At 39.0% G+C, this 20695-nt stretch overlaps 1 protein-coding gene across 3 annotated transcripts in view; it reads left to right on the forward strand.

Moving 5' to 3' along the window:
- The window catches only part of RB1CC1 (RB1 inducible coiled-coil 1), a 179118-nt gene that overhangs the window by 89486 nt on the left and 68937 nt on the right, over nucleotides 1–20695 (forward strand). For all 3 annotated transcript variants that reach the window (XM_045005840.1, XM_045005841.1, XM_045005842.1), the window contains 2 exons: nucleotides 1868–1994; nucleotides 18121–20024. In XM_045005840.1, coding sequence (XP_044861775.1) covers nucleotides 1868–1994; nucleotides 18121–20024 — 2031 coding nt within the window. The remainder of the gene's footprint in view (nucleotides 1–1867; nucleotides 1995–18120; nucleotides 20025–20695) is intronic.

A 20695-nucleotide genomic window follows, 5' to 3' on the forward strand; every position in this document is an offset into this window, starting at 1 on the left:
ATCGGATCCCCCAGCCACATTTTTCAGGGCCTGATTGTCATTGACGACAGTCAGTCTAAGGCCCCCCCACTTTACCAGTAATGGAAACTGTCCATTACCACCACCACCACAACCCATTATTGCACAGTTTGCTCAGCAGTGAAACTTTGGCAGAGCTGGAGGCAGAACTGTGGCTGGGGACAGAACAGAGCTGCAGCTTGAGGCAGAGCGGGGCTGGGTGGCACTCCCTCCATGCACTCCCCTCCCCCCCCCAGGGGGGGCTGGCCCAGGCCCTGCTGCACACCCCTGTCCCCTGAACATTCCTCCATGCCCCCACCATGGGGGCTCACCACACAGTTTGGGGGCCACTGGTCTAGGGGTTAAGTTTAGGTGGCCGGTTGAGGCTGAAATTGGCTCTACATGTTTGTATCCCAGGGCTCGTCTACACTTAAAATGCTACAATGAGCAGAGCTGCCATGCTGCAGCTGTGCTTCTCTAGTGCTTGAATGTAGACACTACCTATGTCAACAGGAGGGGTTCTGTTGGCATATGTAATCCACCTCCCTGAGAGGTGGTAGCTAGGATGAGAGAAAAAATCTTTTCAGTCTGCCTCTGTCTACCTCTGACTGAGGATGGCTTATACATGTTGCTCGGGAGTGTGGATTTTTTACACCCCTGAGCGGCATGGCTGTGTCAATCTCATTTTCTAGTATAGACCAGCCTTCAGTGGGAAGAGAGTACATCCTTAAAATTGGAAGCAGTGTTTTGATCAAGATTGAGTGAATAAATTAATTAGTTAGGACAGTTTCAGTGCATTCACTGTAGATGGTAGGTTAGACATTCTTAAAAGTTTCCATGATTTATAACAAGGCATCTGCTCACAGAATTCTCTTTAAAATATCTTTTCTAATAGGGTCCATCAAAATTTTTGTCAATATTTTTCCTTTGAGATCACCATTTGTTACTACAGTAAATTACTTATATAAGAATACCAGACAACGAGGTGTCGAATTGTTAAATTAAATAATGTTTTCACCTTACATTTATTGTAAATCTAAAATCAGTGAAAATGTTTAACATATGATATTTTGCACACACAAACCTTGTTTAATGCTTATCTATTTTTTTAATATAAACCGCATCCCTTTTTGTTATATTCATAGTTCAGCTTTAATCATATTAGTATTAATGTTGCTTTTCCTGTTCATATGTAATTTAAAGGGATTGAAGTTTTGAAGCAGGGAAGTATTGAGGCTTGGCACGAGACACTTGCATCATGATCACAACAAACTCATCATCCTGTTTTTTTATATACACAGCATTGAGAGTTCTGCTGTTAAGAATTAATATCTTTTCCCAAAGTCTTACTGTAATATTTTTGGGGGAAATGTTTATGGGTTAGCAATGTTGTGTTAAATTCTTTCAACTTTTATAGTGTATCTTAATATATAGTAAATCTTTCCAATTTGTTTCTTTTTAAAAACATCTGAGAAATCAGTTGCAATTTGATCTCCTTTAGTTATAGTGTTCATCACTTCTTAGAGTTATTGTAACTCTAGGTATTACTCATAAACATCTCCTCTGAGGGTGGGGGAGAGGCAGAACATAACCTGGAGTTAACCTAAAACTTCTTAGAAATGTTACTTCAAATCTAAATTTGTTTCTTTTGTCATTTGAAAGAACACTGTCACTGAAACTACTTAGAGTTGCTAATGTAAAGAACGTGCAACAAAGTTGTTGCCGTAGTTTATTCCCTGCAAAGTTGGTGAAATAAAAAAAAGAATAAACGAGGATTAGATTGTTTACTGTATCTATAAATTTTAAATTGAATTTGTGATATTGTAGTACTGAAGAAATGAAAATTTAAAAATAACTTCTGTTTTTAAAGGGTTCCCATACTTTGTGACTTTGAACCTCTTCACCAGCATGTACTTGCTCTACATAACCTGGTAAAAACAGTACAAAGTTTGGATGAAATGTCTCAGACCATTACAGACCTGCTGAATGAGCAAAAGGTATTTTGTTTTTCTTTGGTAAGGTTTTAAGAAAAAAATAGAATATTTTCATTTTTTTTTTTAGTAGGTTGCTCACTAAATAATCGTCTTTTCTCCAAAATCCAAAGATTAATGTTTTGGGCATATATGTTTTTTGCATAGGCCTAAAGAGAAATTCTCATCATGTGCTACCAAAGATTTTGGGAGTCTAAATTCTTCAGTGAGAGTAAAATGGTCTCATTTTGAAAAAATCCAGGAAGCATAACATCCCAAAGTTTATATTAGGATCATTCTGGTAATATTTCCTAATTTTTGGTCAAATTTGCTATGGGCTAATGTGCACATTTTTGCTTTTTGCCTTTATGTCCATATTTAGATAACTGAATTGTAAATTTAATTTAAAATTATTTTATTTTTTGTTTTAAATATCTTTATTTTCCTCTCTGTTATTTTTTTTATTGTTGCCTCTTCGAAGCTTTGATGAGTTGTTTCCATTAGGATAAATTGATTGCACAAGTATGGTGTTTCGTTCGTGCAATCCTGTTTATTCACAAAGAGTGTATGTACACAAAGTCTTGTTTCCCTTAATCACTAGAAACAAACAGCAGGTAATTTCCCTGCTTAATTTCCAAGACTGCCTTTCCAGTGAGTTCAAGGAGCTCTGTCCTTCTGCTCCCTCTCAAAGCACTATCATGACTACTCTCATTTTCTGCCTCTAATGCACTCTCTTTACCAAGGAATCCTTAGCTCCTGTGTTTGCAACTAATTTCAGAGAAACCTCTCAGACAACTTGGTTTAGCCCTGCTGAGGCTTTGCTCATCATCCCAATGCAGTTTAAAACATTGATGTCCCGAAAGACTTGTCCCAAATAGAAAGAAAAGAAATACTTTAAACAAATTTAAAAATACATATAAGTTTAAGTTTAACTATTTGCTTTTTGTATAGTATTTTTCCGTGAGAATATTTTTACATCACCAACCAAATCAATTTTACTTCTATTCAAATCTTCTTGGAGTTACCTTTTTCCTACCTGGTTTCCTTTTAGCCATCCAGGAAGGGGCTGCTTTCAGTGGGTTCCTGAAGACAGTCCATTGTTTCTGTGGATTCTGCTGGCTGAGATACTATACTTCTGTTCTAATGGGAATCTGTGATTGTTGCAACTCTTCCAGCCTTAGCTTCCACAGCTACATTCTCAGTTTCTCAGAGTAGTCAAGCTGAGATTCTGTCCCCTTGATAATGTCTCATATAGTCCTTTATGCATGACTTTGGATTTTGTTCTGGGACCCTATTGTATCCTGTTATACACAACTTCATTTATGTGTCTCAGTAAGCATAGTCCCTCCCGAGGTTCATCCATTTTAGGGCTCTTACCCTTCCAAACCAAACCAGGTCTCCCTTTTTAAAAGTTTCACCATTTAACTATGATGTAAAACTTATCATTTTATCAGAGGCTTTCCTGAGATTTTCCCTAAGAAGGGTGTGAGCTTTTTCAATATTAGATTTTAGAGTTTCTACATAGTTCAAATCTCTTTGTTCCTCTTCAGGAACACCATACGAGAAGACTGCTGGGTTCCTTAACTTATACCAAAACATGAGGCGTGCTAGCATACTTTGAGATTCTATAAACTATCAAAAGGAAAGGGCTATGCTGGTCCTAGTCCCTTTTGGTGCTGTTTTACAGAGGTCTAATGGAATCTTTTCTGCCATCCCATCACATTTGTTGTGATGGTGTAAGTTTTGTAGGCCCTGAGAGTCTGTCAGCAGGTGAGATTCAAGAGTTAGTTTCTCCCTTGATCTGTGTGCATCACCCAGACACCAATTCTGGCGAAGAATTATTTTACCAGAACCTCTGCAACCATCATGATCTCTTGTTTTCTTATTGAGTAAACCTCAGGCCACTCTGTAAAGTAGTCCAGGATTACCATCAAATATTGATTACCAGCCTCTGTCACAGGCAAAGGCCCAACCTCATCAACAGCAATGCACTCCATTGGTACCCCCATGAGATACTGCTGCACTTGGGCTCTCCCTGTCTTAGGGGGATCTTTCGCAGTGCAAACACCATGGTTCCTGCACCAAATTTCTACATTCTCCCTGAATTCCAGTAGAAATTCTCTTAGCTTGGTCAAGGCTTTTGTAAATCCAAAATATTCAGCAGTCTTAAAATCACACCATAATCTCAGTACCTCCTTTTTCAAGATATCTGGTATAATCAGTTGAAACCTGCCTCCATTATTTACTGTTTTTTTTCCCATCTCCAGTACAGTATTTAATCTTCAAATTCCAAGTTTTCTCATGGTGACCAGAGAGCTTTTACTTTGGTATTCTGAGGAGATAATAGATTCCAGGATGTCTGCATTTACCATTTGATTTTTTCCAGTTTCTCATTATTTTCATATTATGATCCTTTCTTTGGGAGGCCTTTAACTGCTCAGCAGTCTATTCTTGCAGCCCACTTCCATTGTTCCAGTGCATGTACCAGCAATTTAATCTGTCTTTATGAGCACAGTCATTTCCTTGAGCAACCAATTCCTTGCTCTCTTGTTTATGGTCTTCCCCTCCCAACAAGGCCATCTGGACAGGGCATCACGGTTACCATGCTTGTGCCTCCTCTTGTATATGACTGTGAAATAATAACACTGCCGTTTTTCCAATCACTGAACAAGCTGTTGCTCCTTATTCCTGAATAAAAAAATAAAAAAAAATGCAGGGATTTCTGATCTGTCCTGGCCCCAAACTTTTTTTTCCGTACAGATTCTATAGATTTAATCATTGCAAGCAGTTCCTTTTGACTTGTGTCTTAATTTCTCTTCAGAGAAATTTTTGAAGAGAAATTAAGACTTTTGCTGTAGTAAGCCAACACCCAGTCAAGCAATTTGTATGCTTACAGCAATATTGCCTTCAGTCCATTAACACTAACATCTGTTGAATATTAAAGAGGTTTGAAATACAAGTAGGCTAATACATGAAGCATTTTCAACTCTAAAAATGCTAAATTACAGTCTGTTGTCCACTTGATGGTTTTGCAATATTGGCAAATCCACACATAAGTCTTCTATAATAGGAGCAGAGCCCTACAAAACTATATGTATGGGAGTGTCTGGGGAGTTTGCAAGTTCTGCACAGCCTCAATTTTTTTGTTGGGAAATTCCAAGAGAAGTTACTTCTTTTTGGAACAACTGACATTTCTTACGGTTCAATTTCAGATTGGCAATCTTAAGGTCATCACAAACCACTTGTAAATGTATCTGTTTCTGTTTTAAAGGTTTTATTGTTCAGTAGGATATGGATGTACAGTACATGAGTTGAAAACCATCAATTTACTTTCAGAGCAGGACAATGACTGTGGCAATTTAGTCTTTTTCCTGTCTTCTGGACCCGCTACCACTTGCCAGTAACCACTTTTAAGATCCAGTGTAGAAAATCAGAATGAACCTCCTTCACATTGTATTTGATAAGAAAATCCAGTAAAATAACTTAATTTAATTTTCTGTAGTCCACACACAGAATTTAAAGCTGTCATCTTTTTCTATCTGGACCTGTAGCTGACGCCTATTAGGAAAGTTCAATTACACTTTCCTAATAGATTTCCTCAATGGCCTATAAAGCCTCTTGGCAACTGGTAGTGGTGAGGTCGCTGTTTAATGGGCTGATTTCCCCTGTATCAATCTTGTGCAGGACTATTGCAGCACAACCAATATCTCTTTTTGAATTGCGAGACGTCTTAGGCTGCTTGCGTCTCATTTAAATGTACAGCACTGTGCTGGAACAAGTCCAGTAGAAACTCTGTCAACTCACTTTCATTAATTTCTCCCTTACAGTTTTAATCTGTACCATAATTTATTGTATCCACTGGTTAACATTTTTGCTACTTGGTCCCTTCTTTATTATTGCTGTTTGTCAGAAACATTCAGCAAATGAACAGGAATCTGTTCCTGTTTCAGATCCATAAGACATTTGGTAACTAAAATTCCACCGAGACCCCGCATCTCAAAGTAGATCTTAACCATTCCTCATCTTTCCCCTGCTGGAAAACTACCAGAGTAGGTTTCTGCTTTTGGATGAAGGACAACTTCCTTACTGCAAACTAATTGTCTACAAATATTTTTTTTTCCATCTGGCCACACCTTTAAAGGAAATTTCCACAGACTATATTTATAACACACCTTTCCTGGCATTTATTACAGTTATTAACCATAATGAAACTCAGACCAGTTAACTCATCTGCCATATTGGCTATCTAGACTTGGTTGAATTCCAGAGGTCCAGCTTTGAAACCCAGTTTTCCCCATTTCAGGAATCATCACTTAGGTGATTCAGTTTTGGAACTCCTCTTTAACAATGTTAGAATGTCTGGTCTAATAACTTATGTATAAGTCAGTCCAGTACTTTTAGCAAGATTCTATTATATAGTCAATAATCAAACTCCCATTATTTTTGTTTAACTACCTAGAGCTAAACAAAAACTATGGGGCTAATTCTTGTACCTCCCAGTAGAGCCCCTTAAACTTGGTGTCCTCTTATTTCCCAAAGTGGGTAAGAGACTTTCAGCAGGCTCTTGTGATATTGTGTCCTGGTTTGCCTTAAATTAATCACTGGTCCTACTTCTTTGGCCAATTTATTCACAAAACCAGCATTTAACTGAACCTCTTCCCTTAATTTTTGCATTATTGCCATTATTTTTTCTATTTTACAAACTAAAGTGAACTCTTTATAATTATTCAAAAATGTCATGAGGTGTTATGAACCAGTGTAAAATTTCCATGCATATTAGATACATATTTATACTTAGAGAGCTCATGGTTAGCTGCTTCCTCATTATGGTCAGTTTCCTCTTCTGGGGGCTCCTGCAAAGATTCAAGTTCCATGGTAAATTCCATGGCCTCTGAAAGTGTCTTTGGCATTCTTTCTCTGATCTTAATCTGCAAGTCCTGCTGTGTGTCTGTAAACTAGTCCATTGCCAATTTATCCTGGAAGTCCTCAGTAGTATCTGGATATGTCAGGAACACAAGTCTCCTCAGGTCCTCTCCAGTTCAGGAAGTGTTGCTGTCTTTCCCTCTCCTTCTAGCATTTATCTGTTTCTTGGCCAGATGAGAGTAATTGCTGGCTCTGAACCACATATCAAGGGTTTGCTTTGGATCTAAATAACCTAATCTCATTTTGGGGGGTAAATTCTGCAGCAGCATCAGAGATGGACCTCTCAAGTTGACTTCTAGAAGCCCCCCCTCGATTAATCTCCCCAACCGTTCATTTGGGCTATGATGTTGCACTGAGCAAAATAAGCCTCCAAGGAAGTTTTTTCCTCCATTACAGTGGGCTTTTGTATTACTTGTGCTCTAACACTCCAGTCTCTTCCCTCTGGGCTTCTGTGGGTTCACATGCGGTAGGAAAATGTTGTAAATATCCCGTCTTACTCAAGTTTTCTGTCTGGGATGATTCCTCATCAAAGTGGATGACATCCACTGTGATTTGCTACCCTTTCAGTTCCTTTTCAAGATAATTATTTTTAGCTGCCCAAGTCCTTAATGCAGCTCTTATCTGTTTCAAGTTATCCAAAGATTTCCTGATCTTCCCTATTTCCTGGAAAACTTTTGGTTCATGACAGTGAGTGAGATTGCTGATCACCTCATCAATCTGTCTTGCCTTTCAAGACTGGGTGTTTTGTAGTTGTCCTTCTTCCAAATATGCCCAAACACTTTGTAGCTGCTGCCTCAACAAGGATTTAATTTTCACCACATCATGTCTCAGTTCTTTCTGGGAAACCTTCAGATATTGCTTTATTTCCTTTTGTGAAGTCTCCAGTTCAAGTGTCCTCTGCATATTCCCATTCTTGGGATGTGCTGATGAGGTGCAGCAGAACAGTGGAACCTTGTAGTAGCAGTGTCTATTAGAAGCACTTTGCCCTTTCTCCCCTCTCCTGCCCACAGCGTTTGAGCACACTCTGGTGGCGTGGCCATAAGAGGGGCTTTGGCTCCATTGCTGCTTCGGTTCTTTCCAACCGCCACAGTGTTAGGGTGTGAAAGATCTGTTCTTCTTTAATAGTGTCCCTGTGGATGCCCCACTTTAGATGCGCATGTGCCCCGTGCCTTTGATCGGAGATTTTTGGTGGCAGTGCCTGTTCAGCCCATGCATGCGGCCTACCTTCTCTGTGCCCTACACCCAGGGTATAGAGGGCCGTGCAGGCGAACCACCCGCAGTTCCTTCTCAACAGTCTTTGGCCAGAGACTGATCCTGGCATGTGCCTGCTTGTTGTGTGCCTGTTTCCTCTTGTATTAGTGTTTTAGCTTTTATAGTTCTCAGTAATACTAGTTTTAGTACCTTTATAGTTGTTGGAATGTTTGTTCCCCCTTCTTATTTTTTGCCTCTGTCTTCACGAACAAGGTCAGCTCCCAGATTTCTGCACTGGGCAGCAGAGTGTGGGGAGAAGGTGACCAGCCCTATGTGGAGAAAGAAGTGGTTTAGAAAAGCTGGATGAGCACCAATCCATGGGGACAGATACACTGCATCTAAGGGTGCTAAAAGAGTTGGCGGATGTGATTGCACAACCATTGGCCATTATCTTTGAAAACTCATGACGATCGGGGGAGGTCCCGGATGACTGGAAAAAGGCTAATGTAGTGCTCATCTTTATAAAAGGGAAGAAAGAGGATCCGGGGAACTACAGGCCAGTCACCCTCACCTCAATCCCTGAAAAAATCAACGAGCAGGTCCCCAAGGAATCAATTTTGAAGCACTTAGAGGGGAGGAAAGTGATCAGGAACAGTCAGCATGGATTCACCAAGGGCAAGTCATGCCTGACTAACCTAATTGCCTTCTATGATGAGATAACTGGCTCTGTGGATGAGGGGAAAGTAGTCGATGTGTTATTCCTTGACTTTAGCAAAGCTTTTGATAAGGTCTCCCACAGTATTCTTGCCAGCAAGTTAAAGAAGTATGGGCTGGATGAATGAACTATATGGTGGATAGAAAGCTGGCTAAATCATCGGGCTCAACGGGTAGTGATCAATGGCTCCATGTCTAGTTGGCAGCCGGTATCAAGCGGAGTGCCCCAAGGGTCAGTCCTGGGGCCGGTTTTGTTCAATATCTTCATTAATGATCTGGAGGATGGTGTGGATTGCACTCTCAGCAAGTTTGCAGATGACACTAAACTGGGAGGAGTGATAGATACGCTGGAAGATAGGGATAGGATACAGAGGGACCTAACCAAATTAGAGGATTGGGCCAAAAGAAACCTGATGAGGTTCAACAAGGATAAGTGCAGAGTCCTGCACTTAGAACTGAAGAATCCCATTCACTGTTACAGACTAGGGACCGAATGGCTAGGCAGCATTTCTGCAGAAAAGGACCTAGGGGTTACAGTGCACGAGAAGCTGGATATGAGTCAACAGTGTGCCCTTGTTGCCAAGAAGGCTAACGGCATTTTGGGCTGTATAAGTTACCAGCAGATTGAGGGATGTGATCACTCCCTTCTATTCGACATTGGTGAGGTCTCATCTGGAGTACTGTGTCCAGTTTTGGGCCCCACACTACAAGAAGGGTGTGGAAAAATTGGAAAGAGTCCAGCGGAGGTCAACAAAAATGATTAGGGGGCTGGAGCACATGACTTATGAGGAGAGGCTGAGGGAACTGGGATTGTTTACTATATTTTTTTTGTTGGGAAGAAGAGAAGAATGAGGGGGGATTTGATAGCTGCTTTCAACTACCTGAAAGGGGGTTCCGAAGAGGATGGATCTAGACTGTTCTCAGTGGTAGCAGATGACAGAACAAGGAGTAATGGTCTCAAGTTGCAGCGGGAGAGGTTTAGGTTGGATATTAGGAAAAACGTTTTCACTAGGAGGGTGATGAAGCACTGGAATGGGTTACCTAGGGAGGTGGTGGAATCTCCTTCTTTAGAGTTTTTTAAGGTCCGGCTTGAGAAAACCCTGGCTGGGATGATTTAATTGGGGATTGGTCCTGCTTTGAGCAGGGGGTTGGATTAGATGACATCCTGAGGTCCCTTCCAACCCTGATATTCTATGATTCACTCTGCAGTGAAGCAATACATCTTTGGAACTGGTGCATAGTCACATAATCATCTTGGCTTCTTACTTCCTGAGTATACAAAACACCAGAACATACGATCTCCGCACACACTTCTCCCTAAATGATGAACGGGAGTTGGACTCTCAAGTCCTCAACAAAATATTCCTACCAGAAGTCCACCTCTTTGCCACAGCAGCGAACTCAGAGGGCAGGAAATTCTCTTCCTGTGAGGGACTTGATCCCCAATCTTTAGAACACACTTACCTCATTATATGGACAAAAGGTCTTTTTTATGCATATCTTACAACTCCAGTGCTCTTAAAGGTCCTTATCAAGATCGGACAGGACCAAGCCAAAGTCATTTTGTTTGCACCAACTTGGCTAGGACAAGTTTGGTTTCCTTACATGATCAAACTCACCTCTCTCCTTCTGTGACAGCTCCCAATCACACATTGATTGTTGTCTCAGGATTCAGGTCAGGCACTTCAACCCATATGAACTATCTCCAATTGCAAGTTCGGGCCCTCAGTGGTTCTCAGGACTAGAGGCTGCCTGTTCATCGGAAATACCAAATATACCTTTAAATAGCAGAAAGGAATCTACGAGACATACTTAATTTCAGAAATAGAGAAGATATAATCTTTGGTGTAACCAGTGGCAATTTTCTCCTATCCAGTCACCTCTTCCTTCAATTTTGTATTACCTGTTGGAATTGAAAAAAATCAAGCTTTTCTATCAAGATTCATTTAGCATCAATTACAGCTTTCCATGTGCCAGTAGAAGTTTTCTCTGTATTTGCTCATCCAACCACAGCGAGAGTTCTAAAACATGTCAATCTTTTTCTGCAGATTAGAGCCCCCACACCACTTTGGGATCTCAATCTGCTGCTTTAAACCACTAGCTGCATACTCACTGGTATGTCTGTCTATGAAGACATATCTTTTTGGCGGCCATCACTTTTGCTAAAGAATTGGGGAGATGGGTCTGCTGTTAGATCCCCATCCTTTTATTTTCCTCTCTAAGGAGAAAGTATCTTTATGACACAATCCAAAGTTTTTATCTAAGGTGTCTTCTGAATTTCACATCAACCAAACTGTTAACCTTCCTTCCCCCTCGCCCCCCAAGCCACATCAGCCTACACAGGAGTCTGCCTTTCGTACACTAGATTTTAAGAGGGCATTAGTCTTTGACTTGGACAGAAATAGGTCATTCAGGAAGACCCCTAGACTCTTTGTTTCTATTGCAGATAGGCGAAGGGGAGTGCCTGTCTCCGATCAGAGGCTTTCTGAATGGATTATTGCCTTTTATGGTTTCACTAAGATTACACATCCTCTAAGAGTATCTGTACGCTCTACTAGATTACAGTCTACGTGTGTAGTCCTACTCGAGGACGTACAGGTTCCTGAAATTTGCAGGGCTGTAATACAGTCCTCAGTGCACACGTGTTCTGATGACTGTGCCTTAGTTCACACTGCAAGATCAAATGCCACAGTAGGCAACACCATTCTTTCTTCAGTGATGGACTCTGTTTTGAAATTCCCACTTCCTTAAAGGGTTACTGCTAGGGAGTCACCTAAAGTCGAGCACCCACGGGGACACTACTTGAAGAAGATATTACTCACCAGTGCAGAAACTGGAGTTCTTAGAGTGGGTGTTCTGCTATCCTCCCTCCTCCCCTCTGCTTCAAAGTTGCCTCTATGGGCTTTGGAATAAAGGAGGACTCGATGTCCGTTTACTCATTTAGCCCCATATAGCCTTGATACAGGGCACGAGCGTGCGTGGGGCACATGTGCAGTGTGAATGGGCATTGCTACCAAAAATCTCCAATCAAAGGCGCAGGAGAGCATGTGCACCTAAAATGGAGCACTGACAGAGGGACACACATCTCAAAAAACCTCCAGTTACTGCACAAGGTGAGTAACCTCTCCGTCTGTAAGAACTGTAGTAGTAAAGTGCCTATCCCCGAAGAGTACACCGGGAATCTGACATTACCTTGAGCATGAACACTTTGCTTGGGAAAAGGCTGTCTCATTGGCATAATCATGGTTTGCTGCTCTTGAACTGAGAGGCATATTTCCATATCCCTATAAGGATATCTCAGCATAAAGACCACGGCTGTATTATCTTTCAATCTCTCCACTACTCCCAAGGTTTTTACCTTGTGATTCTTGTGATTCATTGCGTGTGGGGACAGCAGTCCATCTACACTCAATGAATTGTAGGATCAAAGCCAAAATTGTCAGGACAAATTGTAGAAAAAAGGAAAGGGCCCATTTATACCCAAACTGCATAAATAACTTCAAATACTGTTCCAAATGCAGTGGATAAATGTCCTGATCGGACTTCTGTTTTATTCTTTTAACACATTTTTAACAATATATTATTGGCATGATGTACAAGTTTAAATAATCCTGGAAACTTCTACAGTAGCATAGGTTGTGCTATTTACTTAAGGATACTGGTGTTCTTCAAACTTGTTTGAAGATGTTGATCATTTTCTGAAGATCCTCAGAGCCCATTATTTCACCTTTTAAACTCTTAATTTCCTGACAATATTAAGTAATATCCATTTTTTTACATACTTTTTCCTTCATTGTAGGGTGTGTCCTGTTTTTCATGCTGCATTGAAGTATTAACGAACACTGACGTTTTGTCACACTCTATTTTTATTTTGTGAACTTCTTCTTTGGAACTTCCCTCCAACACTTTCTTGTTAGTCTAAATTATTTTGTGTGCTTATCACAAAATGATTGTCATGCCTTCTCAACTCACTGTATAAACAAAGATAAGCCTGGTTACTATTTGAGTGAGAGATGTCCAAAGAGAACTTAGGGAGTGATTTTGATCATGAAGTGACATTATTCTCTCTGAATAATCACTCTGCCAGTGTGATGTTAAAAATTACTGTACAGTAGAACCTCAAAGTTAGGAACACCTTGGGAATGGAGGTTGTTTGTAACTGAAATGTTTGTAACACTGAACAAAGCCTTATAGTTCTTTCAAAAGTTTACAATTGAATATTGACTAAATACAGCTTTGAAACTTTACTATGCAAAGAAAAATGTTGCTTTTACCAATGTTAATTTAAATGAAACAAGCCCAGAAACAGTTTCCTTACTTTGTTAAATCTTTTTTTTTTATTTTTAAATGTTCCCTTCATTTTCCCTTTTTAATCTCTTCTGCTGCATGATTGCATACTTCTGGTTCCAAATGAGATGTGTTCACTGGTCAGTTTGTAACTCTGGTGTTCGTAACTCTGAGGTTCTTCTGTATTGTAAGCAGGCTTGCTCTCAGATGGGATGGATATGTGTAATGCTTTGATACCTTTTAAGTAAAGAGCCTTTTTTGTGTTATTTTTGTGAGAATAGAGGTGTTACCCTTGTGTCCTGGTCAGCTTCAAACCACACTATTCCATAATCTTCAAACAAATTTCTTTTGCAGTGAAATAAAACTTTTAAAAAAATAGCATGACTAACATGAAGCACACTATTATTCAAGCAACCTTGTAAACTTATTGTGTATTCTTTTCTCCCTCCCGCATTCTCTCCTGCTTTTCCTCCTCTCCTGCTGTTTCCCCTAGTTCCCCTCTGTTCTTTTGATCAATTTGGAAAAGGGGCCATGCATCTATTCATTGTACAATGTCGTGTATGTCTGGAATGTGCCATATGAATTTTTAATAATAATCATTCGCCTTTGAATTGAGCTAATCTTTAAGGGATGATTTCAGTCTTTCCTGAAATATGGTGTTAAGACTGCTGCATTCTTTAAATTTTGAATTTCTGAAATCCCCGGGACCTCCGAACCTTACATTGTCTTTGAAGTGATATTTACTATGCTCACCCTGACATCAGTACTGGCTCATGTTCATCAAAACATGTTTCTAGTTTGGCCAATATTAAACATATTTAAGTGTTGCTGATATATATATTTTTAAAGCATCTGTTGTGAATCCAGATGCTTGTCACTACAGCAGGGGTCCTGCAACTTTTTTTTACAGGTTTTACTGAAAAAAATTACGTACATTGAAATTTAACCCCAAAGGAAAAAAATGTTTGATAGTAGTAGCAAACATGGGACAATCCCTTTAAGAAAAATAGTGTCTCTTCTTGGAGACTTTTTCCCCTTTTTTAATATTTAAATCACCTCATTTTTTCAGAGCTAAAAAGGCCATATTGATTACGAACACAGGAAATGCCTGCTGACACAGACAAGTGCATCATCAGTTTTTTAGACAGTGGCTAGTTGTAGAAGAGAAGCATGAAAACTCTTTAATATACCTAATTGCATTAATGTTTCTAATTTCCACTTGGAATTGTACCATGCTCCCTGAAGCTCTGAGGCTTGACAACCTGGTAATTTTATGTTTGGTGCTAGTGAATTTACAAATGATATTGCTGTTATCCATATAAGTCAAGGCTGTCATATGCCCAGCCTATGTTTGACAATTAAGAGCGCTCATATCATTATACCATTCTGCAGAGCGCAGGATTATCATTAGTTTCTAGCATTTATAGTTGAAGGTAATTTTTTGAAAGTGAACCAGTGGAGGGCAGAAAATAGCAATAGAGGAATTTTAACTGCCCTGCTTCATTTTTCTACTGAACAATTCTGCAGGCAGTGGTAACTTTACTAAGGCCCTAATCCTTATCCGCAGAGATATCTGTGTAGGCATAAGTATCCCTCTTCATGAAACTCTTTGCAGAATTGAGGCCTAAAAAATTAGTGACAACATAAGAGCAACAGTCTCTGAAATATTTCTACTTTGTCATGGGATGCCTGTTGTACATTAAAGGTACAGTATCCAGCATGTTGGGGGAATAGGGGGTGCCAGTGAGTCAAAAATTCCAGTTAACTAAGAAGGAGGGAGTATGGGTGCAGGAGGGGCTTGGGGCAGAGGCTTGGGGCATGAGAGGGGGTGCCGGATCCGGGTGGCGCTCACCTTGGGCAGCTCCCCAGAAGCGGCAACATGTCCCTACTGCTCCTAGATGGAGATGCGGCTAGGCAGCTCTGCGCACTGCCTCTGCTCACAGGCGCTGCCCCCGCAGCTCCCATTGGCCACAGTGGAACCAGTGCTCGGGGTGGGGCGGGGACAGCACACAGATTTCCCAGTTGGCCTTCAGCAATGACACTAAATATTGTAAATATGCCTTTAATTAAATTCATTTTGGTTTCTACATGTGTATTTCCCTGGGATATACACATTTCAGTTATACTTCTGCTCTTTAGCAAATCTGGAGGATCGGTGTGAATATGAATAACTTACTCAGGTTTGTCTTTTTAATGGCTGTGTATCAACTCACTGGGATTACAGCAGAATATCCAGCAGAATTTGAAGTGCTTTGCAATTCTGCACTAACGAAGAAGATTCTTTGTGATGAGATTCCTATATTAACTATAAGATACACATCGTAAAGTAGGGTTTTAACCTCTGTTCCAGAATGTTGAGGTAGAAATAAAACCATATATTAACCATAATATAAATTCAGACTCAATATAGAGTAAAATCATCTATATTTTTGTCTTGATTTTATGCTTGTTTAAATGAACATTTTAAGTTTTATTTGTGTTCTGAGGTTCAAACTTTGCCTGCTTGAAAATTGTACCACTCTTTCTGTTGGTAATGTTTCGGAAATAAAAGGTGTATTCCAGAAAATTATTTTGGAATATACATAGACTGATAAGTAACATAGCCCTTGGAGTAACAGCACTGGAAAACCTCTAAATAATCAAGTAAATCACATGTGTGAATTTAGTATTTGACAGTTACTAGTCCTGGAGAATAAAGTACTCTAGGTATCCACAAAAGAAAAAACCTACTCTCTACGATTGTGGCTCAGCCTTGACCTCAGGGGAGCTAACTTAGTCTCTGTTCATTCAGTCCTTGCCTGCTTTGCTGAGACAAAAAAAGCTTACCAGTTATAGCTAATTGTTATTATTTCAGCTGGGCAAAATGACTCAGATGAATAGCTTCTCTGAAAAATTTAATTTTTGGTTGACCCAAACCTGTTCACAAATTAGACATGAATCTGCCAAATAAAAACATACTCTTTTGGCCTTGAGTAGCAGGAGGAGGTGGAGGAAGCCTTCCTTATAACTTTAAGCCCAGTGATTAGAACACTCACCTGGCATGTGAGAGACCCAGTTTTGATTTCCCCTTCTGCTTTATGTGGAGAAAGGATTTGAACTTGGGTCATCCACATTACAACAGTTGACCCTAGTCACTGGGCTTTGGGATATTATGATGTGAGTCTCTCTCAGGCTGTTCCATTGTGGATACTTAGTCATTGGACCAGGAACTTGAACTTGGTCTCCCACATCCTAGGAGAATACCAGGCTGTAGTGTCATTTTCACACTCACTCTCTGGCCCAATGAAAGCAACAAAGAGTCCTGTGGCACCTTATAGACTAACAGACGTACTGGAGCATGAGCTTTCGTGGGTGAATACCCACTTGGTCAGATGCATGAATGAAATGGGTATTCACCCACGAAAGCTCATGCTCCAGTACGTCTGTTAGTCTATAAGGTGCCACAGGACTCTTGGCTGCTTTTACAGATCCAGACTAACACAGCTACCCCTCTGATACTTGGCCCAATGACTTCATTTTCATTCACATTAACAGTTCATAGTCGTTCTCCACATCAGGCAGAGGGAGGAACTGAACTCTGGTCTCCCACATCACAGGTAGTAGGGGAAATAAAACACAGATTTTTTGAATTCACTGAATTTTTATTGGATTTTTTTTATTTGGTTCAACCTGACCCAGTTTTTCAGAATTGCTAGTGAACAAAAAATTCAGTTATTCATTCAGCTCTAGTAGTGATGGGGATTTTGTGATTCAGATGCTTAAAACTGCACTGAGACATACAAATTTATTTACATTAGTATCAGAAATTACTTTATATTACATAACCTAGATAATCCTAGCCCATGAACCCTTGCTTTATTAGAGAAAGAGATTCAAGACTTGGTGGCTTATCCTACCCCACTGGGATAAGATTCACTTTTTCATTCAAGAAACTGTCCGGTGCTTGAGACTTAAAATGAGACTGCCCTTGGATTCTCTGGAGTAAATAAAAATTTGCCAAGACCCCTTGGTTCAGTTCACTTCACTTCACAAGGGAAAGTTCCAGGAAGTTGGGTGAGCCAGCTTTGTCTGCTTTGTACTATTCTGGCAGCAGAAAATGAATCTAATGGGCTGGTTAATCTGGCCCTCAGTGTTTTAATGAAGGGGTATGGCCAAGTTCTGGCACTCCATAGCCAAGTCTGAACTTTCTCCAGTATTTGTAGGAAGAGAGGTCCAAATGGGGGAAGGTTAGTTTGAGAAAGAAAATCATCAGGTAGGCTATATTTCGTTCTTCTTTGCCCTTCTCTGTACTATCTATTGAAGGCCCCTGTTGCATCTTTCTGCGTCTCTGAAAAAGAGGAGAAACCCGATTTGCTTTTGATGTCTGTATTACTATGGATGAGTCTTACTGCATCAAGAATTTTTTATAAATATGTTGTGAATCTTATATTTTTGTTGAAATACTAAAAATGTATTTGATTATAAAAGTTTTAACAGTTGATTAAAAAGAAGGGGAGTTGTGTGCAGAGAGAAGCCTTCATTAGATATATTTTTGTCTTCATCTAGATCTTAATTTTGCATCCTATTATTCATATTGTTATAGTGTAAATCATGTCAACTTTTTTCATTAAATAATACTTTTTCAAAAAAGTAAGTTGACAGTATTAGAAAACAAAGCACAATAGCAAAGATAATTAATTTTCATATCAAATATGTGATGGTTTTCTTTAATTTCCTGGCTCCTAGCATTTTTTGGCAACTGCTATCACTTCCACAGGTTTGTACAATTTTAATATACATATAGTTAATATTGCACACACAGCACACTTGCTAACTAAAGATTTCAAGGAAGATGCTGAAATTGTCAAAACCATTTGAGTTTACATTTCCTTAACTTTTTAATGTCCGTTTTTGAAAAGTTATATGTGTAATGATTCTGACACTTTCTAGTGCTCGGGTTACTTTATTTGCTATAATATTGCCAATTTTAGCTAAATCTTAAAATTAATATATTTATCATTCAGTTTGTAAAGCTTTGGTTTAAATTTTATATTTGCAGGTCTCCAATAGTCAAGCATCACCACAATCTGCTACTACACCAAGGATGGAAAGTGCTAAAGGAATCACAATTGCTACCTCTTCTAGAACTCCTCCATCACTCAGTCTTCAGGGTCCCTTGTGTCCTCCTGTGTGTCCCCCAGCTCCATTAGATGAACTGTCTCCAGACAGCATTGATGCTCATACATTTGATTTTGAAACAATCGCTCATCCAAACTTAGAGCAAGCCCTTAAGCCAGGGTCTTTAGACTTGGATTCACTAGCAGAAAGTCCAGAGTTGGACTTTATGTCGGCAGTGAATGAGTTTGTAATAGAGGAAAATCCATCATCTCCTAATATAGTAAGTGATCCGCAAAGTCCAGAAATGATGGTGGAGTCCCTCTATTCTTCAGTTATCAATGCAATAGACAATAGACGTATGCAAGACACAAATGTTTGTGTAAAGGAGGATTCTCTAAATGCTCGCATGGAGAAGTGTAGAGTTGTTGCCCAGGAATCACAGTTTAATTTAAGAAACATAAAAGAAGATCTTTGTCACTTTAGAACATTTGTACAAAAAGAACAGTGTGACTTTTCAAATTCTTTAAAATGTACATCAGTAGAAATAAGGAATATTATACAAACAGTAAAACTTTCACTTGAAAAAGCACTGAAAGATAAACATCAAAAAGAATTGCAATCTTTGAAAAGTGAGTATGAAACTAGAATTGATACATTACTAAAAGATGCTGAAGAAAACAAAAAAAAGATTAAAAAGTTAACAGGAGACTTAATAGGTCTTGAAGAAGTTTTGCAAAATAAAGATAATGAATTTGCGATAGTGAAGAATGAAAAAGAAGCTGTTGTTTGTCTGCAGAATGAGAAAGATCGGAAATTACTTACATTGGAAGGCCAAATGAAAGATCAGAATTGGGAAATTAAAGAACTGAGACAGTCACGTGAGATGGTATTGGAAGATTTGAAAAAGCTTCATATTGAAAATGATGAAAAAATTCAGCTTTTGAGGGCAGAGCTTCAGAGTTTGGAACAAAGTCATCTTAAAGAATTGGAAAACAATCTACAAATCAGGCATACGCAGGAATTTGAGAAACTAATAGCTGAGCACAAGGATTGTTTAGATAAGTTAAAAAAAGAAAACCAGCAGAGAGTCGAACAAATGCAGGAATCTCATGCAGCAGTTGTCCAAGAGAAGGAGCAACAGATAGAGAAGTTAAAACTCAAAGTTTCTGATCTGTTTGACGTGAGGTGCAAATTAGAAGTTGAACTTGCACTGAAGGAAGGAGAAACTGATGAAATGAAGATTTTGTTGGAAGAAAGCAGAACTCAGCAACAGGAGATCCTAAAGTCCCTTCTTGATAAGGAAACTGAAAATTTAAGAAAGGAGTTAGATAACTTAAACCATAAGATACAAGTTAATAATGATGAATATCAAGTGGGCCTAGTAGAGCTAAGAAATTTAATCACAATTGAGAAAGATCTGTGCATTTCAGAATTAGTGGATAGACATGAAGAAGAAACAAATGTTCTTAAAATTGAATTAAACAAAGTAACCTCTTTACATCAAAAAGCTTTTGAAGTAGAAAAAAGTCTCAAAGAACAAATAATAGAACTACAGAGTAAGTTAGAAGTGGAAGCAAATGCCCTAGAAAAGCAAAAAAAAGAGGAAAAATTGGCTGTGTGTGAACAGAAGGACAAATTTGAAGCTGTTATCCATAATCTTGAGGAGGAAAAAGAACTGTTAATAACTAACCAAGAACAGGAAAGAAAACTACTTGTTCAAAGGCTCAATAGTGAAAAAGAGGATGCAATACGAATAACCCTTAAGGAGTTTGAATTACAGAGGGAAGCTATTGAAAAAGAACTCTTGGAAAAAATACAACTACTTGAGATGCAAGTAAATCAGAGGTACTGTAAGAATTAAGTTGTACTTTGTTAGTGATCTAAAAATAAGATAATTCAACAATTTATGGTGTACTGCATTTACAAGGTAGTCTACAATACACCACCTCAGTTCCTAGACATTTATGATGCAGTTTAACTATTTTGACTTAGATTTTCAAACTGTTAAGACTCATAGATAACATTTTTTTGCATCAGTGGACTCTTAACTCAAGATATTTTGTAGAGCTAAGTTAAATTACTGTTCCTTAACATTCTGGAAAGAACTTCAAAATGAGTAGTGGATTTAAAACCATATTTAATCCAAGCTTTTAAAAAAAAAAGTCAGCATCTGTAATTATATTTAAGGTTTGAAACATTTTAAAATGTTTTCAAAAAAATAGGGCTTTTGAATTTCAACTTCATAAACTACTGAAAACTGTCACACAGATCCTAAGCACAAGCAGAGTTTGATAGATTCATTATTTTAACATCACAACTTTTTATCCTTGCATTTGGAGTGTGCAATATTATCTTCTCGCCATCTTGTCCAAAAAAAGGACAGCTATTTAAAAAAAATTGGAGTAACTCAGGGTTGGTTCTATGCAAATTGTACATCATCCACATTAGTTCACACAATCAGCAAAGATCTAGTTATGGTGCTGGTCCACGGTGCAATGGAAATTTTAGAAACAAGT

This window comes from Mauremys mutica, chromosome 2 (genome assembly GCF_020497125.1).
Source record: "Mauremys mutica isolate MM-2020 ecotype Southern chromosome 2, ASM2049712v1, whole genome shotgun sequence".
NCBI classification, from domain to species: domain Eukaryota; kingdom Metazoa; phylum Chordata; order Testudines; family Geoemydidae; genus Mauremys; species Mauremys mutica.